Genomic DNA, 19,168 nt, shown 5'->3' on the forward strand with positions numbered 1-19,168 from the left:
GTTTTCATGATTTCCTGGTCGTGTTTGCTAAATCCTGTCTGTTTTCATAACTCCACGCACGAGTTTTCGACCAATCATAAGTTTCCAAATATGCAGTAACTAGCTAATAATCCTAAAATGTAAATGATACATATAGTTGATGAAATTCATAGATTATTTACAATATATTGCCCAAGCATCCAGACAATATGCCATAACTTAATTTAATGAAAGTTGTTTTCTCTTCTATATATTGCCCAAAGCATCCAGACAATATGCCGCAACTTAATTTAATGACAGTCATTTTCTCTTCTTTCCCTGCCAAAAAACAACAAAGACAACTCTGTTTTAGTCCTATACGCAACGATGAAACTATTAATGATTACATGTAAGAATAGACGAGACTCACATAGTCATCCATGGATTTCCGTTTCTTCATAGTCGAGGGAGGGCTTTCGGCAACATGTCTAGCTGACGAACGCTTAGCTGCTGCCATACTCTGTCGGAAGAAAAAATGACATTATTTAACTAATAATCAACGTCGTTACTGTTATATATGAACAAAGGGTATCTAAAGGGTATCAAGTCGGAAGGAAATAATCAATCAACAGTGTATTATTTCACAAAATCAAGAAAATAAAAGGATGTTATACGTACCTTCTCTTGTTTTTTCTCTTTACGAGCCTGTCTCTCCCTCTCGTCATATTCTTGGTTTTCTTTCTCAACCAACCGAATAAGTGTATCACATCTCCTGGCAAGTTCTTGAGTTGTGCGAGACTTCACAAACCAATCGAATCGAAACAATGGTGAAGTACGAAAGGCTTTCTTAAGCTCATCCCAGTTCCCATACCCCAGCTTGTGAACCATGCAAATCTAAACAAGAATTGCAATGTGGTAATTAATTCTCAGACAATTTAAAGACGGAAAGGAGAATGAAGATACGATAACTAAAAACAGCTAAAATGGTTGTAAGAAGTCTAACCATGAAACGGTCACATTCTTCGTTGTATAACTTCCCTTTATTCTGGCCATACTGGATCTTTAATTCCAGCCATGGGTTCTTATAGCGATCCAACTTCTTCTCGATGGCTTTCATGATCTCATCTTTTCTCGAGATTCTAGCCTCTCCTCTCTCAATGTTTTTAATAATCTTATCATAATCTGGAAATAAAAATATTTATAAATATAGTATCATGCTTCAAATGCAGAGCAAGGGCTGATGAAGTTATTGTATAATCAAAATAAAATTCATATTCTCCAAACATAATATATCCATTGCCTCTAGAAGAACAGTTTGGAGCAATGATCTTCTAGAAACATCCAATTCCTTGTTACATCCATAAAAGGTCTACATCCCAGATGATTTATATACTATCCATGTAAAGAAAAATGAAAGCATTATTCATATCTGATGGCAAGACAAATACAAAATGATAAATCTCTTAAAATTGCAGGCATCAACAGAAACTAACTTCTTGTTACTTACCATTCAATTCTTTGTATCTTTCATTGAAAACTTTTGCATATCTTTCGACCTCGTATTCGGATTTTCCTTCCATTTCAGAAGCAATTCCCGGGATATCATCTCGACCATACTTCTCGCAGGCCCTGATAAAAGTATTGAAGTCCTTTCTGCTCCATGTTGAGAAACCCTAAATACGACAGAACAGTCAGGTGAAGTTGAGCACAAGTTAAACGTCAGCTAGAAGATTACATAAACATACTTCTTCCAGAAGCTGCTCCTTCTCTTCCTGCTCCTCGACAGTTAAAGGGTTTCCTACTTCTGGGTAGACAGCATTGCATCAAAGAGAAACATCAAATGAGAAACTGAAAGACTAGATAAGCTGTTCTGAAATAATAATAAATAATAATATAAATAAATAAAAAGGTACCTTCAGGTTCATCCACTTCTATACTATCTTTCACTTGATTCTTCTGACGGGTTTGCTGCTGAGCCACAATAAACAAATAAGACAAATACAACAAATAAATACATTGACGTAAATCTAAAGAGTAGCCTAGACACCCACCACAAGATAGCGCACTTCTTTCTCGTACAACTCACTAAGGCGTTGTGTGTTGAAGAACTGGAAATCATGCCTTGTAGAAGATAACACAAGTTAAGATGCAGGTACCAATGAACAGAGATATTCAAATTAACTGAATAAATGTTTACAATTGTGGCATGCGAGGAACTCGGGGCTCTTTTGGTCTTGCAGGAGCACTTGGACGCAGAGTCTGCTTAAAGTATTCCGATTCAGAATAACTACAGAAACAATAGAAAGCACATCATTTGACTGGTTATTTTAAATTCTTGACATGATTTAGAAAACAGTAGAAACATACTTGCGTTTCCTTTCTCTTCTTGATGGTTCGACCCAATTCTCACTGACAAGTTTTTTGAAATCAACCTTATTTTCATCCTTCATCGACAGGGGAGAACAAAGAAAAATAAGCAGAATAAAGAATTATACGAATAATTCATATAGTCAGCTGCAAGTACATTGGTTTTACCTTATCATCATCAAAATCATATAAGTCGGCAGCTGAAAAAAAGTCCAACAGTAAATTAGTTTCACAAAAAAAGAAAAAACAAATCAAAAATAATTGAATAGAGATAAGATTATTGAATAGTAAGGTCAATGAGAAGCATACTGTCATCCATTTTAAATTTGATGGCATCTTCTGTGAACTTTTTCATCTTGGCATCAAGCTCAGCAGTTGCCTCTTCTCCTTTGGCAATAATTCTATCTATATCTTCATCTGTTATTGTGCTGTCTTTGGAACTGAAAACCATTTCAGCGCCAAATCTCACCATTTGCAGCAGCTCGTCCTTATTAACAGCTGCATAAATAAAAAGAAATTGAATTTCAAATTTCAGCAATAACGTATCTGCAGTATAGTCCAATTTAAGGAACCAAAACCAATATAGCCATAGAAAAGGTCTCACTCTTTTGTTCTGCTAGTCGCCCTTGTTGGATAACCAAAGCATCAAGGGCAAGCTTCTTATAGGCCCTTTCAATCACTTTTTCCTCAATGGTATACTGTCAAAATATAATTTTGAATAAATTATGAACACAAAGCTCCACATAGACTAGTTCTATTTCCATTAGTAAGGAGAAAAAACGAGAAAAACCTCAGTGCAGAACCGGAAAACTTGAACTTCCTTCTTCTGTCCTATCCTATGAGCACGGTCCTGGGCCTGCAAATCAACCTGCGGATTCCTGCAGTGGATTGGAGTCAATTTTTGATATGGTCAAGGCAAACTTTTATGTATCACCAAACAGAGGCCTTACCAATCACTGTCATAAAGAATGACAACATCAGCAGTTGCAAGGTTAATACCAAGACCTCCGGCTCTGGTCGACAGTAGAAAAACAAATTTCTCACTTCCTGGTTTGTTGAAGTTTTCAATGGAAGCATCTCTGTCTTCCCCACCAGTATTTCCATCAATTCGACAGTAATAATATCCACGGAACAGCAAGTAGTCTTCAAGAATGTCCAGCAGTCTTGTCATCTGTATATACAATCAGAAAGTTGGTTCATCATTGTGAATACATCCCTCACCACCACCTTCCCAGCACCAACACCCCAAAAATAAAAGATAAATAAAAATATGAAATAGAACATAAAAATAAAACAGCCAAATGAAGAGAAGTGACAACAACTAATCCAGAATGTTTCAGGCTGGAAATAACAAGAAAACTTCGGAAAACAAGATGAAGAGGACAAGAAACTAACCTGCGAAAATATCAAAGCCCTATACATAACCAAAAAAAAAAAAGAAAGAAGATCAAGATGACAAGAAAACCAACCTGCGAAAATATCAAAACCCTGGAATCACGCTCTTTCAATTTTGGAAGCAACTTGTCAAGAAGAACCATCTTGCCTGCAATTTGGCACCATAATTTACAGAAAATAAATATAGTGAATAGAGATAATAAAAAGGGCAATTGCATAAGAACAAGTAATCCTTGTTTTCTCCTTAATGTTAAATAAAGAACTTACCGGCATTTTCTACGAGATGTGCTCCAGTTGTATAAGGTGGACCAGGTTCAGCACCTTGAAATAAATATGGATGGTTACAGCACTTTCGCAGCTGCATGGCGATATTAAGAAGACGTTTGCGTTCTCCGCCAGCATTTACAACCTCAAGATCTTTCTGCAGCAATGCCTTGTAATATTGCTTTTGCATCTGGGACATACCAACTTTGAGTATTGTTTCCTTCTTCGGGGGCAAACCTTTTTCGACATCAGACTTCAACCTTCTCAGAAGGAAGGGTCGTAGAACCTAGCAGTTTGTCAGAAAAGGGATGAACATGATCAGAGAAAGAAATTGTACAAGCAATAGTAGATCAATTAACCAACTATTATCAAATGCTAGCTATGTTTACGATGAGACCAACTCATTGTTTAACTTTAAGTGCAGGATAACACAAAGCACCAATAGATAAACATTACACGGTCTGATTTTGCCAGAGTAACTATGAGTGATGGAAATATATGATAAATGAAGTATATATCTACGAAAGCAAATAACAGAAGCATACCAACATAAAACATGGCATTGTCCCATACAGTATTAATCATATGTCACAATCTAAACACATTAAACTGTTTAGTAAAGAAAGTGTAACGCAAAATATTATTATGATTCAGCAACTATAATTTGCAAATTCAATATACATGTCTCTGGAAGTTATGCCCAGTGTTTTCAAACTTTTAGATGAGTTTATTCTGAATGTGAAATTATGATTTATGCATGTATCAAGATATCAACTGAACCTGGAGAAATCTGCATGTTGGAAAATCAAACAAGTGTATACCTTGTGAAGCTGTTGGACAACTTCCTGCTGATCATTGTCACCGGAAATTTGGAACCATTCATCGAAAGCCTCAGAAGAGCTAAATATCTCCGGAAGCAAAAAGTTAAGGAGGGACCAAAGTTCATGAAGATTATTCTGAAAAATAAATAGCATGTCAGGAATACAGGCCTATAGATAAAAGGATATAGGATATCACAAAGATGCCATGGTAGGCAAAACATATTGCTAGTGGATGGAAATATGCCTCAAATAGTAAGCGTAAGTAAGATAAAAACAATGTTAAAGAAACTGGTAAATATTCCTTTAAATTCCCCATGACAGAATTCTTTACATCAAACGTGTAAAATAGCTCAAAACAATTTTCCACACTTAACTCAGCTCATTACTGGTAGCAGATTTGTGTCCAAGAATTCAGAGAAGTGGAAACCACTTAGCAGTAGCAGCGGTTGTAGTTTAGAAAATGTTACCAAAAAGTTCTACAAATGCCCTTAGAGATATGAAGATCTAGAAGATTCTCAATAAAACACAAGAATGAAAAGGGCTACAAGGCTCCAAAGGAAAAGACATTAACCATCAGAATATGCAAATGTCAAATTGCATTTATAGTACAAATAATGTAACACAAGACAAAGTAATACGCCCCATTAAGATTCAACCAGTGTGCAGATTAAAATGCACAAAGTCTCACGGAAAAATTTAGTACAAAAATGTGAAGAAACTCAAACCACAAGAAACTATAGAAATGATACCTGAAGTGGTGTTCCCGTGATTAGAAGCCTATAATTAGTATTATAGAGTCTCATTGTTTTTGAGAGAAGGGAATTTTCATTCTTGATCCGATGAGCTTCATCAATAATTATGTACCGCCAGCTAAAACGTCGCAAGGCAGTCTTCTCCTTTATGGCCATCTCAAAACTTGTGACGCATACATCGAACTTGCCTGCCGCAAGTAATTCCTCGCGTATATACCTCTGAGATATAAAGAAATTGTGAGATAAGAAAACAGCAGCCGGCTTGGAAATTAATATAACCAACTAGTACTGCAGACTTACTCTTTCTTCAGGATTCCCAAGAAACTTTATGGCACGCAAGAGAGGACAAAACCTTTTGATTTCATTCATCCAATTGCCAAGCGTGGATTTCGGAGCAACAACCATGTGGGGACCAGTAATCCCTTTGAACTCATGCAGGTAACCCAGCAAGGATATGGTTTGCAAAGTTTTACCGAGCCCCTAAATAAATTAATTAAAAAAAATGTCATCTATATAGATTTTTTGCAATAAGTGGATGCAAATAATAATCTCTACCCATACCATTTCATCAGCAAGTATTCCATTTATGCCATTCTCATAAAGTCGTATTAGCCAGTTTAAACCAGCAAGTTGGTAATCCCTCATCTTCCCTTGAATACCTGCAAGACACAGGTGTATAAGTACTTGAACATAATTCAGGGAAGTAAATATAAAATATCACTAAATGAAGAATTTCTAGCCTAAACCATAATACTTTATAACATATATCATCAATGTGGGCCACATATTGAAATATCAATCACAATATAGTAACATGAAGCCAAAAAATTAAATGGCAGTTATATAGTGTGAGTGGACAAAATCATCTTACAAGATGGTTGTGCCAGTAGCCTTGTATTTCCGGTGCCAGAAAGGCCGTCTTCTTCTTCTTTGAGATATTCTGTGTCTTCTTCCTCTTCAGTTAACTTTGATGCGTGACGACCCCTACAATAATTGAACGAGAGAGACACAACCAGATTGAATGTCAAAATACAAACTCTCTTGGCTCCACAAGATGAATTAACTTAAGATAAGATGAACTCAGTGTAAGTTGAGAAAATATTAATTTTAAAAATCTCTTCCCTTTCACATAACCTAGTCCATTTGTAGTCCTTTTCAACTTATCTATCTCCTTTTAACTGCCTTAGTTCTCCCATTTCCAAAGAACTACAATATTTGTTATCTACACGTTACCCCTTTCAAGCTCCACTTGAAATGATGCCCCGACACTATTAACTGTGCCTCACTCTCAAGAACTACATATCTATCACCATCAATCCACTTTTCTAAAATTCCCTCCACTAAGATCTTGTCTCTGAGATAATAGAGACGACGAGATGATTCCTGCTACCAATATGATAGCGCTAACATGGTCCATCTTAGGGATGGCAATGGGGCAGGTGTAAGATTGGTTTGGTCAAACATAGACCTGTCCCACCAACAAAATCAGACCGACCAACAAAATCAGGTCCTTCTGAAAATTTCAACTTACCATTATTCATAAACAACATAAACCTTTAAAATTAGAACTATAAAACTAAATAATTAATAACCCATTTTTCAGACTAATTGCTGTTTTTAACATAGTGATTAGTGACCACAGATCTCCCACCAACCAGCCCCTACGGCGAAGTGCACTGTCTATCCTCCATCCAAACAAGCCACAGGTGCCACACTAACAGTGGAGATGGTTGAAAAATGGAGTTTCTGATAGATCTGAAAAAAATGGAGTTGGTGATCCATCTGAGGGCAAGTATTTGGTGATGAATAGTCTGTGGTGTTTTCAGAGAAAGAAGAAAAATAAAAGAGAGAAGAATTAAAAAGGAGGAAAAGAGGAATGTAATAAAAATTTGAATAAGGATTCAGGCGAAAGGAAAACAAAAAACAAGAGAAGGTGAAAGAAAAGGAAAGACTCGAGGAACAGACATTTCTGCAGCCTCGACAAGTGCAGTGACCTTAGGCTCATTTACTTTTATGCACAGCAGGTCCAATAAGACTCATACCCACCCCAAGATCCGCTTACTCGGGTTTGAACCCGCCCAGAATGGGGTTGGTTCATTTATGTCTAGACTTGAACCTGCCCAGAATGGGGTTGGTTCATTTATGTCTGAACATCACAGAAACCGAAAAACCGAAAAATCGAACCGAGACGTGCACACCCCTACTCAATAACATAGAAATTTAAAGCTCATTGTAATGTACCCCTTTTTTTATAGAAGACTAAAGAATTCAAACCACAAGTTAATAAAGTAAAAGTTCGAGGAATCTAAGATTGCCTTGGTCAAAATTTAATTAATAATAGAATTTTAGTCAACGAATTGAACATCTTTAAAACAATGTTTCCCTTCTAGCTCACGGAAAAACCACAGAAATTTGTGTCTAATCAAGCGCATTCAAGGAAGGTGAAAGAAAGCATAAATTTGCCCTCATAATTATTCATAATAACTAAACAGTACAAGGCCCGACCTCTTGATACAGTTTTCCGCCTAAACACAACCTAGCTCAGACCCGAAGCTGCGACACGTATAGTGTTACCATGCTTACCCATATTGATACACGTGTCTGGTCAAGGCCCTATAAGTACTCTGGAAACGTGTTTATAATACCTACTCCCTTCTATCACATTAAATACTCTGATCAATATAACCCTCAGATCTCGCCTGACTTAATCATCAGAGGATTGTAGTTTTAATTTCCAAGAGAATATGTGGACTCAAAATATCAGCGACCTGACCCCTTTCCCTTCTAGGTCAGATCAGCGCCTAAGAAGGTTACATTGTAAATGTATCATGCTAACCCATGGAAAAAAAAACGATGATGCTATTTCACAAGTTGTGCATATCTTAAAATCCAAAGTGACGAGGTGGATGCACGTGAAAGAACAAGAAAAATCAATGCTACAAAATCTCAATCTATCCAACTTTACACGAAGAACAATCAACATGAAAAAATAAAGAACAGACTACTCACCTTCCCTTTCCTTTCTTCTGAGAGGTGGACTGATCACCCTTAGAAAAATGAGCAAATAACTCTGTCTGCTGCAAGAGATAATTCAAACGACCCTTTCCTTTTTTGTTCTGTCAAAAATAAACAAGGTTAAATGCAGAAATCTGTGCATAGCATGTAATGGTGATGCTGACAAGTGTCAAGTAACAAAGACTCTTTTCAGATAACTCACCATGTCAGCATCAATAGCAGCATTCTGGTCGTCAAGTATTTCTTGTATCTTCTGCTTCTTCATCCTCTGCATTTCTTTAAGTCTGGCTTTTTCACGCTTGGAAACTTCATTTGCAACAGCATCGTCTTCCTGCAAAATAACTCCATCATTCAAGTCATGCAATGTAACTCCAAATTTTCATGTCACTACACTAAAATAACATAATTATTGCTTAAATCTTATAACTGCATTTTTATAATATTTAACAATCATTGAGATCGACGTCGATGCATCATAAATGCATGGAACACTAAGAATCATTTCTTCAAACGACTACATTAACCAGCAGAACTAAACTAAGAAACACCTTAAAGTCATCCCTAGTCCATTATCAAGTGATTCGATAATCCCAATAAATCGAAGATCAACCGGCATTTAAATCGAATGCATGCAAAACAGAATATCGCCAAAAATCATTATAATCGAAGCAACGTTAACTAAACCAACTTCGTAATAACCCAAGCATGCATCTGTCAACAAAAGTACAGAAAAAGGTACAACAAATTAATAACTGAAAAGAGAAATTAAAATCTCCGACTCAACTTCATCGAGAAAATCCTAATCTTACACAAGCAGAAAACGTGGTCATACCCCCACCGTTAAACAGGTGAAATTAACAGTATCGAGAAGACAAATTAACAAATACTACATAAACATCTTCTCTTACTAATTATCGTTTGCGCAGAAACTCAGATTTCCACAAAAAAACAAACCTCATTGTCGCTCTCTTCCTCAGCAGCGGCATTGGGCATCTCCTCTCCGACTTCTTCGTCGTCGGAATCATCGGCGGTCCGAGCGACGGCCTCGAGCTCCTCGTCGTCGTCGGAGTCTCCGTTGGCTTGATCCTTAACCTCCTCTTCGTCCGACGACGGTGAATTAGACATGTAATCGTCGTCGGAGTCCTTCACTTGCGAGGGTTTCGCCATATTGACAATTTGCTCGAGAAATCGATTAATTCGGGGAAAAACTGAAATTGTGAGAGAAAAAAGGAAAGAAGAAGAATGTACTCTTTGTTCACAGTTGTCAGTACAAAGGAAGAAGTGTATTGTGGTGGACCGAATAGGTTAAATGGGTCGGTTTATGAAATGGGTCCGGTTTTTTTTCTTTCAAAAATAAAAAGTTAAAATGGGTCGGTTTATGAATCGGGTTTGTATCTTTACTGAATATTCCCGCCATGTGTAAGCTCCTGAAGAAGTCAATTGGGTTGGGCCTTTCATATTGGCCCTAAACTAGTAATATGGGTTAATGGATCTGGGCTATAGATTTAATCTAATTCGGTTAATATTGCTAGCCTAAATTGTGATTTTCTTTTCACTATATAAAAAGTTAATTAAAACTACTTTCAATATAATATCTTTTCCTACTTTCCAAATCAGCAACATAATTTGAGTTTATATATATAATATAACAAGATAATTCATAGTCAATTGTTTAGTTATCATCTTTTATTTTTATTTTGGTATGTGCTTAAGCAATTTGGTACTTGCTGATGTGTTTTAGAATTAATTGTTTACTAATCTTTTATTTTAGTACGTACTTAAATTGTTTTTTACTTAACTTTTGCACGATCATATAGTCATTAACATTAACATATTCTTTCATGAATTTTGTATTTTATAAATTCAAAAATATATATTATCTTATTTGTATTTTAATTTTTCGAGAAATGTAACTTTACATATGTCTCTTTTTCTATTAGTTTATTTAAATTTGTAATTTAAATAGTTAAGTGAATAAAAAGAAACAAAAGTAGTATTAATATTAGTATGAGTATTAATTTAGAATCATTATAATTATGAATATTATTATCAGTATAAATATTATTATTTGAGCCACGTTGAATTTGAACGAGTTTTAGTATTAGTATTAATATTTTTATATTGTTAATTAATAATAAATATTTGTACTTTAATAATAGTTAGAGAGGCCTAGTTCATTTGGGCTATCAATATCCGGCCTAATTTTGTGTGTCAAGCCCAAGACCTATGCAGACCTGATCCAGGTCTTGTTTAATGCACGTACAGAAAAGCGCGTTTCATAAAACGACTTTAGTAATTGGATTGAGAATTTGGTCCCCAAGGCTTTGACTGGCAATTTTCGGAAACGCAGCCATTTTTTTCGAAAATGCAAGCTATTGGAATGATGACGACGAAATCACACAGATTGGCTAGGGTTTTGAAGAACCCATGGCGGAGTGTCTTCAGCTCGGTGGAACGAGTCAAGTATTCTCCGGCTGAGGAATTAGCGACTCAAAATGTTTTCGAAAGCAGCCACTCCCTTTCTCTGCGTCGCAGTTTTCACTCATCCTCGTTCTTCTCAGGTATATTTTTTTTATTTTTTTTCGTAAATGGAAGTATTTAATCAGTTTGAAATTGGAAATTCGGGCTTCGGTGAAGAAATATTATGGTCTGTGATTTTAGTTCAGTTAGTAGAAATCATATGGGCTGTGAAATGAATTTTTTTTAATGGTTTTGATATTGTTTAAAATTGTAATGGCAAATTGTAAACGTGGACGAGGTAATCAGAAATGTTTAATAATGTGCTTGCTATTTAATGTATAAAGCTAATGCCTGTATTTCAGTATATGATTTTCTTTTGTAGAAATAAGTGTGCATTTGATCTAATTTTGGATTGAAACTTGAGAGTATCTGTGGAAGTATACTGATGAACTAATCACGAATCGTTTTCTTACGGTTTTTTTTTTCTCATGACGAACAGTTAAAATCAACATTAACCCCGTCAATAACTGTGTTGTTTCTCATATTTACATGTATGAAAATCTGATTAGCATGTCACATAATTCTTGGTTCTCATGTGAAATTTGCAGGGAATGTCCACGGAAATTCGTCAGTGGTTGGATTCAATCATCAACAAGATATAATGCAGATTCCGCCATCATCAGTAATGGTGACACAGATTAGATTGTCTTCTTCAGAAGCAATAGCGGCTGAAGCTGATCCTGCAGGTGGTAATTTTATTTTTGTTTTGTCTGATTTTAGTGGTTTAAGACATTTGAAGAATTAAGGTTATTTAGTGGGAAAAATGCCGGTTTTTTCGTTGTTTTAGACGCAGAGACAGCGAAGGGAGTGTATGATAAGCTGCTGGACTGTGTGGTAAAGAAACGAAGTGCACCTCCAAATGCTTGGTTGTGGTCACTCATTGCTCAATGTTCTACTCGTGAAGATATTAAGCTCCTATTCGATATTTTGCAGAAACTTCGTACATTTGTTAGTGGTTATTTCGGTCAAATATCTTTATATTAGCTTGATGACCTCTCGTTTCATTTTTTATATATATATGTGTTCGATTTTGTTCTGGGCTTGCAGAGACTCTCCAATCTTCGGATACCCGATGATTTTAACAGTGCACTTTGTAGGGAAGTTACAAAGGCCTGTGTTCGTGCAGGAACCATTGACTTAGGTATGGAATTATATGACATGTCTCAGTATCCAATATGATTTATTTTTTTAATAATGGTGCAAACTGGAGATTAAAAATTGCGTGGGAGAAACTCAGAATTCTTACAAGCCATAAATTCATGGAAGAGGACCGTATTGCTAGCTGGGCATCAAGTGCAAGAGAATAAAATTATTGTTTTAGTGTTTTGTTCGTTGACTAGTTCTTTGGTTAAAGCATATTCCTTGAAAATTGAATTTTGCATGACGGTATTCACGACTTACATTCATGGCAGTATAGTCCACACTTTTTCATGTTCTGGCGTTTTTTGTCTACGAATGTTTTCTTATCACCAGATGTAAATCTTTGTTAATTATTTGCAAACAGGTAAGAAGGCTCTGTGGAAGCATAATTTATTGGGACTGACTCCTGACATTGGATCTGCCCATCAACTGCTGGTATGTAAGTCTTCTATTAAGGTTTTGTGACTTTGTGTCCGAAAGTAGAGATGGGAAACTGTACTATCTTTTATGGCTGCAGTTACACGCTAAACAACATAATGATGTCAAACTCACGGTCGAAATAATGGAACTAGTGAAGGAGAATGATTTACCTTTGCAACCTGGCACTGCCGATATACTTTTCAGGTATATATCCATCAGAAATTCCACCCAGTTTTCTTTATCTGGTACAACTACTTGTCTTAATGAATGACTGCATTTATTCTTTTGTGCTGTCGGAAATCGTCTTTCTTTTTTTTTTTTTTTTTTTAATGTGTTCTTTATCTACAATCTGTCTTCTCGGTTTAAGAGTGAATCATTTGAGGGCACATACACATACCTATAAGGGTGATGGCTAAAGAATAAGGTTTTTTTTAACTTGCAGAAAAATTATAACAGCCTTAATTTGATGTTTGTTGTTCAGACTTGCACATCTTTCTTTGTTTTTATGGAAGTTTTTCTTCTTTGTTTTCCCATTTTGCCCCGCCTTTCAACTTGGATCTTCATAGCTGGATTTTATTTATTGCAGCATTTGTTCTAGCGCAAACAGATGGGATTTGATATCCAAATATGGGAAAAGGTTTGTGAAGTCTGGAGTAAAACTTAGACAGACTTCCTTTGCCTTGTGGATGGAATTTGCTGCCAAAAAAGGTCTTGCAAATCTACTTTTGGTTTCCTAGAATCCACTTTCTTTATATTTGCCTTCTTATTCTCGTAATTGGCTAATTTAAAGGTGTTTCATATATCATGTAATTTTATTATCTACTGCATTACATGATAAATCATCTCCGTTCTTTGTTTTGATGTGATGGGTCATAAGCCCTCCCAACCAGGAAAGAAAATAAAGAAAGAATCAGTGAACTGATCCATTAACTCTTACTTTTGTAGGAGATGTTGAGTCATTATGGAAGATTGAGAACTGGAGATCCGAAGCTATGAAGGAGCATAATGTCTCTACTGGGTTTGCTTGTGCTAAGGTCAGTCATTTGTTGTTGCCCATTGGTCCGAATCTTTATTTGTTTCGAACTATAAAGTTTCAAACCCTTTTCCCCTTTCGGAATGCTAGTTGCCAGCTGGGAAGTTATTACCAAAATAATAATCTAAAAAAGGAAATATAAAGTTTCAAACTATGAGGATTTTAATCGAACCCTGAGTAAGATTCCCTATTTACCTGATAATTCGTACTGTTTCACTACATGTGACATTCAGCTTTCTTGTTTATGTTTAAATTTTAATAAGATTTTTACTTCCTTTGACGAAGGAAACTAATCGCTTCTATATAAATCAAGATCATTGCAGAGTGCATTGTTGATAGTAACCTCTTCCATCATCAATTCTTTCTTGTTGTAAAATTATGTTAACTGAATTCATTTGGATGGACTGATGATTCTCAGTAAGTTTATAAAATCTAGCTGTTATTGGACATGGTTTTCTTTTTGACGAAGTAAGTAATTAGAAGGCTAGTATATATTAAAGATTATGTTTGCTTGTAGAGTTGATTGAGCATGGAGCCAGTAATTTAGTATTGATCTTGATGTTGTTTCCAGGGTTTCCTTCTCGAGCATAAGCCTGAAAGTGCTGCTGCAATCATTCAACTACTATATCAGGTAAATTTATATCGTGACTTGATTGTTATACTCAAATGGGTGAGCATCAAAATTTACGCTTTTTTGTATGTCTAGACTTTACCTGATGGAAGAAGGACAAGTATTACGGCCGAACTTCAAAAGCTCGTGAGTGAGTGGCCTTTGGATGTCGTAAAGCATCAAAAAGAGGATAAAAGAGAGGTATTCCCTATCATGTTCTTTTTACTCGTAACACCAATTCTGATCTCTCTCTTTTTGCCTGGCTGGTGATTTTCTCTCTCTCCAGACAAGCACAAACTCAGAACATACTTACAGAAAAGTATACTCTTGTATATATATATATATAAACTCATATTTTGTTGTCTTGGCCAGGCATATGCTGCAGCATTACAAAAAGATATCTCTGCGCTAATCAATGCTTTACCAAGCTTGGGTGTGGAAGCAAATGTAACCATGCAATAGTTTACTGGATAATAACCGGTTTTGTCTTGGATAAAGCGGAAGAAGCACGTTACGCTTAGTGCTGTTAGACCGACCCTACAAGTATTACTCTCTCCTCGCATGCTGTGGGAGTTGTGAGAACACACCCCAAATTTTGGTCAGAATTCACAATCTTAACAATCCAAAAGTTCTACTTTCCGTTTGCTCTTTCGTTGACTTTTAGCAGTTCAATGAAAATTCAGCTGTTATCTATTCTATCTTGTTCCGCCCGAGTTCATTCACGAGCCTACGTAGTAGTCGTTTAAACAAAAAATGGACTAGTGTAATATGATCGAAACATTTCCTTTTCGTTATTTATTATTATATATTTTTAATTTATACTGTGAGGCTTGGAAATATATGTCTATAGAACCTTCTACAGGCGGTGGCAAGCATATACCCACCATAGACAAATGTAGTCCATATAAACACAATCTTCACTGCTTCTTGTTACAAACTTGTCGTCACATAGATTTGCCTCATTGTTTTTTCCCCACACATGTTAGACAAAACATATTTGCTCTCTTACCTTTTCTTACCATTACAACTTCAAGAGAGAGAAACAAGAGAGAGAAACATACTTGCAGTAAGTTGGTAACAAATCAAGAATGGATGCAAAAGAAGCAAGTTTTCGAGTTCTAATGTTCCCATGGTTAGCACACGGCCACATATTCCCGTTTCTCGAATTAGCCAAGAAACTCTCCAAATCAAACTTCCACATCTACTTCTGCTCGACTCCAGTCAACCTCGATTCCGTCACAAAACATCTCAGCAACGACGTAGTTTCGAATATAGAGCTAGTGGAACTCCATCTACCATCTCTGCCGCAGCTTCCGCCGCAGTACCACACAACCAAAAACACACCGCCGCATCTCATGCCAACACTAATGCACGCCTTCCAAATGTCCAGCTCATCGTTCTCCGACATAATAGGGGATCTAAAACCCGATTTGCTCATCTACGACGGGTTTCAACCCTGGTCCGCGAAATCCGCTTCTTCGATTGGCATCCCTTCCGTCAATTTCGCCACTTCGAGCTGCACGACGATTTCGTTTTTCCACCATCTCCACACACACAAAACGTACGGCGATTTCCCTTTCCCGTCAATATTCTTGAGGGATTTCGAGAAAAGGAATCTGATTTCTCGAGGGGAATCCATTGAAGTTCAGGATAAAGAAGAAGGGTTTGCTTTCGGGATTTTCGAACTTTCTTGTGACATTGTTTTGGTGAAGAGCTGCTGCAGAGAGATTGAGGGAAAGTACATGGATTATTTCTCCACTCTCTGTAACAAAAAAATCGTCCCCGTGGGCCCACTCGTCACCGCCGCCGCCGCAGATAATGCTGACGTCATCGACTGGCTGAGTGGAAAACCGCCGTTTTCAACGCTGTACATTTCGTTCGGGAGCGAGAACTATTTGTCGGGGAAGCAAATGGAGGAGATAGCAAAAGGGTTGTTGCTGGTTGGTGAAGCAATCAACTTCATATGGGTGGTGAGATCGCCGGGAGAAACTGCGGCGGAAGAGGGTGGTGGTTGTCTGCCGGAGGGGTTTTCGGCGGCCGTTGAAGGGAGGGGGTTGGTGTTGAAGGGGTGGGCCCCGCAGGCGGCGATACTGGCGCACCCTAGCGTAGGGGGGTTTATGAGCCACTGCGGGTGGAGTTCAGTGACGGAGAGTATTTACTTTGGGGTTCCGGTGGTGGCGGTGCCGCTGAAGCTGGACCAGCCGGTGAACTGCAGGATGGCGGTGGAGGGCGGCGTGGCGGTGGAGATGGGGAGGGATGAAGTTAGTGGGGAGTTTAATGGGGAAGGGGTGGCGGAAGCTGTAAGTGAGGTGATGATTGTTTCAGGGGAGAGGCTGAGGTACAGAGCTAGAGAGATGAGTGAGAAGATGAAGATGGAGGAGAGAGAAGCTTCTTTTCAAGTTGCTGATGAGCTGGCAAGAATTTGTGCCAAGAAGGTAGCACCATGAATCAAGACAATTTTTTTTTTTCTTTTGAAATTTAATAATTTAATTGGGATGAAGAAATTAATAGCATGAACATTATGTTGATTTAATTGTTTAAAATTTTTTTACAGTTAAACAGCGATAAATTAATACTGGTGGAATTAGGAAAATTCTATTAATTTAGTAAATTATGAAATTATCGAGGTAGTAATTTGACACGTTCTTATTGTATCGGGATCGAGAGAAACTATTATTTAAGCGAGGTTATTAATTTATGAGTACTAATTAATCGAAGTTCTACCATAGTTTTGAAGCATAATTTGGTCGAAAGGCGAACAAATTTTGAATTTCAGCTTAGTTTCGATCAAAATATTTCTTCATTTCATTTTAAATTCCGAAAGTTCCTACTCCCAATTCTTTAATTGAAATTGTCCAATTTTTATTGAGAAAATACAGTCGAAAAGTTTCGATTCTTTTTCAAAAATTGAAATAGCAATATAATTATATTTTTTAAAAAAAATAGAAATTTTGAAATCTCTCGATTTTGATTCCATAATTTCAATTTCTTTATAACAGTAATAAAATTTATCGTATAATAGCTTGCAAGCCATACTGAGAAACGCAAATCACGCTAGACTAACAATGTGTGACAAACTCCATCTATCGACTATTGACATCGAGATTCAAACTTGGTTAACGGACACAAGCTCACCAGCTCCAACCGCTCGGGTCAAATAAATGCGCTGTCTTGGAAAGAAAAGTAGCTATCAAAATATGTGGTTATATCTATATTCGTACAGCCAGCCAATGCCATAATTTCACAAAAAGTAAACATTTGCACAGATACAAGAAAAAACCAGCACCACCATAATTTTCATTAATGGATTCAGAAGCTTCTTGTTTCAGAATCTTAATGTTTCCATGGTTAGCTCATGGACACATATTCCCATATCTCGAGCTCGCCAGAAGAATCTCGAAGAAGAACAACAACAACTTCCACATACACTTGTGTTCAACCGCCGTTAATTTCAATTCAATCAACTCCTTCATCGAAAAGAACTCACTACAAAACTCCATCGAAACAGTAGAGATCCATCTACATTCTGATCTTCCTCCGCACTACCACACGACCAAGAATCTCCCGACAAATCTCAACTTCACCCTAATCAAAGCCTTTCAGACAGCAAAATCCAGCTTCTCGGACATCGTCACCACTCTGAAACCTGATTTGGTCATTTACGACATCTTCCAACCGTGGGCCGCCGGAATTGCTTCGTCGCGAGGAATCCCGGCCGTTCATTTCGCCGCTCTCGGAGCGGCGAAGATGACGTTTTTCCACCGTCAAGCTACCGCTTGCTCGGACGGTGGTGATTTTCCTTTCCCGGCAATATATATTCGGCCCCATGAGAAGAAACGTATGGATGGTGTGTTTGATTTCATGCGTACGCATGTTTTCGACGACGACGGAGATGTTTTTTTCGTGAACTACAAACTATCTTCCGAGGTTGTTCTGCTAAAGACCGGTAGAGCGTTGGAAGGGAAGTACGTCGACTACGTTTCCACCACGTGCGGGAGAAAACTACTACCTGTCGGCCCACTCGTCACAGATGTTTGTGAAAATGCCGAAGAGAGCAACTCGGATGTAATGAAATGGCTTAGCAAGAAAGAGCACCATTCGACCGTGTACATCTCTTTCGGCAGCGAGTGCTTCTTGTCCGAAGAAGAGATTAATGAAATAGCAAAAGGGCTCGAGCTCTGCGATGAACGAGTTAACTTTATATGGGTCGTCAGATTTCCGGTCGAGGACAAGACAATCACTATAGAAGAGGCACTTCCTTTGGGATTTCTCGACAGGGTGAAAGACAGAGGAATAGTTGTGTCTGAATGGGCCCCACAGGCTAATATATTAGCACATCCGAGTACGGGCGCATTCGTAAGCCACTGCGGGTGGAGTTCTTTAACCGAGAGTATATATTATGGAGTTCCGGTTATAGCTATGCCGATGAAACTCGCCATGTTTGTGGATGCTCGGATGTTAGAAGAGGCCGGTGCTTGTGTTGAGGTTTCGAGAGAGGGAGACGAAGCGTTTAAGGGAGAAGATGTAGCGAATGCGATACGTAATGTGATTGTGGAAGAGAGTATTGGAGAAGGGTTGAGGCTTCGAGCTCGAGAATTGGGTGGGAAGATGAGAATCGAAGAGGAACAATTGATCGATGATGTGGCGGAGCATCTTCGGTAACTTTGTTTAAAGAATAAAGGTAACAATTAAATGATCAAAATTCAGAGTCTGATATCCAGCATGTATGAAATGCTAAGGGCATACTATTTTTATGTTGCATTATTTGTTTGTGAATTGGTTATAAAATTAGAAGCAATTTGATTGTTGTGCCAAGTCTAATGAAGGTAAAATCTTGTTAAACGATAATTTAATTCCGTACCATGTTCCATTA

At 37.4% G+C, this 19,168-nt stretch overlaps 5 protein-coding genes across 8 annotated transcripts in view; 4 read left to right on the forward strand and 1 right to left on the reverse strand.

Annotated features, from left to right (window-relative positions):
* LOC105961405 (superoxide dismutase [Cu-Zn]) overlaps window positions 1-19,168 on the forward strand; it is an 87,331-nt gene that overhangs the window by 23,805 nt on the left and 44,358 nt on the right. The window lies entirely within an intron of this gene.
* Window positions 24-9,925, reverse strand: LOC105961315 (ISWI chromatin-remodeling complex ATPase CHR11). 2 transcript variants are annotated; one of them, XM_012985550.2, is made up of 25 exons: window positions 9,527-9,925; window positions 8,775-8,903; window positions 8,567-8,673; window positions 6,429-6,541; window positions 6,119-6,216; window positions 5,858-6,037; window positions 5,555-5,776; window positions 4,806-4,940; window positions 3,988-4,270; window positions 3,795-3,868; window positions 3,276-3,496; window positions 3,116-3,203; window positions 2,930-3,023; window positions 2,635-2,823; window positions 2,494-2,525; window positions 2,326-2,402; window positions 2,156-2,245; window positions 2,010-2,079; window positions 1,872-1,929; window positions 1,704-1,762; window positions 1,466-1,631; window positions 962-1,140; window positions 637-852; window positions 389-478; window positions 24-297 (listed from the first exon to the last, which is right to left on the reverse strand). In XM_012985550.2, the coding sequence occupies exons 1-25, from the start codon at window positions 9,737-9,739 to the stop codon at window positions 280-282; spliced, it is 3,201 nt and encodes a 1,066-aa protein (XP_012841004.2). In that variant the 5' UTR covers window positions 9,740-9,925; the 3' UTR covers window positions 24-279. The 2 variants fall into 2 exon arrangements, with proteins under 2 accessions (XP_012841004.2, XP_012841007.2); XM_012985553.2 differs by having other exon boundaries at window positions 1,872-1,926; window positions 9,527-9,855.
* On the forward strand, window positions 10,881-15,112 carry LOC105961345 (uncharacterized). Of its 3 annotated transcripts, none has more exons than XM_012985579.2 (11): window positions 10,881-11,133; window positions 11,641-11,778; window positions 11,880-12,040; window positions 12,140-12,233; window positions 12,597-12,667; window positions 12,750-12,856; window positions 13,239-13,360; window positions 13,598-13,686; window positions 14,257-14,316; window positions 14,392-14,496; window positions 14,668-15,112. In XM_012985579.2, exons 1-11 carry the CDS (start codon window positions 10,938-10,940, stop codon window positions 14,755-14,757), a joined length of 1,233 nt encoding a protein of 410 aa, XP_012841033.2. In that variant the 5' UTR covers window positions 10,881-10,937; the 3' UTR covers window positions 14,758-15,112. The 3 variants fall into 3 exon arrangements, with proteins under 3 accessions (XP_012841033.2, XP_088670867.1, XP_088670868.1); XM_088814741.1 differs by having other exon boundaries at window positions 10,899-11,133; window positions 11,641-11,781; XM_088814742.1 differs by having other exon boundaries at window positions 10,899-11,133; window positions 11,886-12,040.
* On the forward strand, window positions 15,125-19,116 carry LOC105961334 (UDP-glucosyltransferase 29). The gene has a single exon (XM_012985571.2). The coding sequence runs from the start codon at window positions 15,384-15,386 to the stop codon at window positions 16,740-16,742; it is 1,359 nt and encodes a 452-aa protein (XP_012841025.2). The 5' UTR covers window positions 15,125-15,383; the 3' UTR covers window positions 16,743-19,116.
* LOC105962170 (beta-D-glucosyl crocetin beta-1,6-glucosyltransferase) lies at window positions 17,599-19,116 on the forward strand. The gene has a single exon (XM_012986462.2). It carries the CDS (start codon window positions 17,599-17,601, stop codon window positions 18,955-18,957), a length of 1,359 nt encoding a protein of 452 aa, XP_012841916.1. The 3' UTR covers window positions 18,958-19,116.

The sequence above is a fragment of the Erythranthe guttata genome, chromosome 14 (genome assembly GCF_056151865.1).
Source record: "Erythranthe guttata isolate IM_541 chromosome 14, IM_541, whole genome shotgun sequence".
In the NCBI taxonomy this organism is placed as follows: domain Eukaryota; kingdom Viridiplantae; phylum Streptophyta; class Magnoliopsida; order Lamiales; family Phrymaceae; genus Erythranthe; species Erythranthe guttata.

Coding starts and splice junctions, on each gene's coding strand:
- LOC105961315 (XM_012985550.2), bottom strand. CDS start 9,739: ATGGCGAAACCCTCGCAAGTGAAGGACTCCGACGACGATTACATGTCT. Junction 6,542..8,566: donor CAGAAGAAAGGAAAGGGAAG/GTGAGTAGTCTG, acceptor CAATTATTGTAG/GGGTCGTCACGCATCAAAGT. Junction 2,824..2,929: donor GCGACTAGCAGAACAAAAGA/GTGAGACCTTTT, acceptor TTATTTATGCAG/CTGTTAATAAGGACGAGCTG.
- LOC105961345 (XM_088814741.1), top strand. CDS start 10,938: ATGCAAGCTATTGGAATGATGACGACGAAATCACACAGATTGGCTAGG. Junction 13,687..14,256: donor CTGGGTTTGCTTGTGCTAAG/GTCAGTCATTTG, acceptor TGTTGTTTCCAG/GGTTTCCTTCTCGAGCATAA. Junction 14,317..14,391: donor TCATTCAACTACTATATCAG/GTAAATTTATAT, acceptor TTGTATGTCTAG/ACTTTACCTGATGGAAGAAG.
- LOC105961334 (XM_012985571.2), top strand. CDS start 15,384: ATGGATGCAAAAGAAGCAAGTTTTCGAGTTCTAATGTTCCCATGGTTA.
- LOC105962170 (XM_012986462.2), top strand. CDS start 17,599: ATGGATTCAGAAGCTTCTTGTTTCAGAATCTTAATGTTTCCATGGTTA.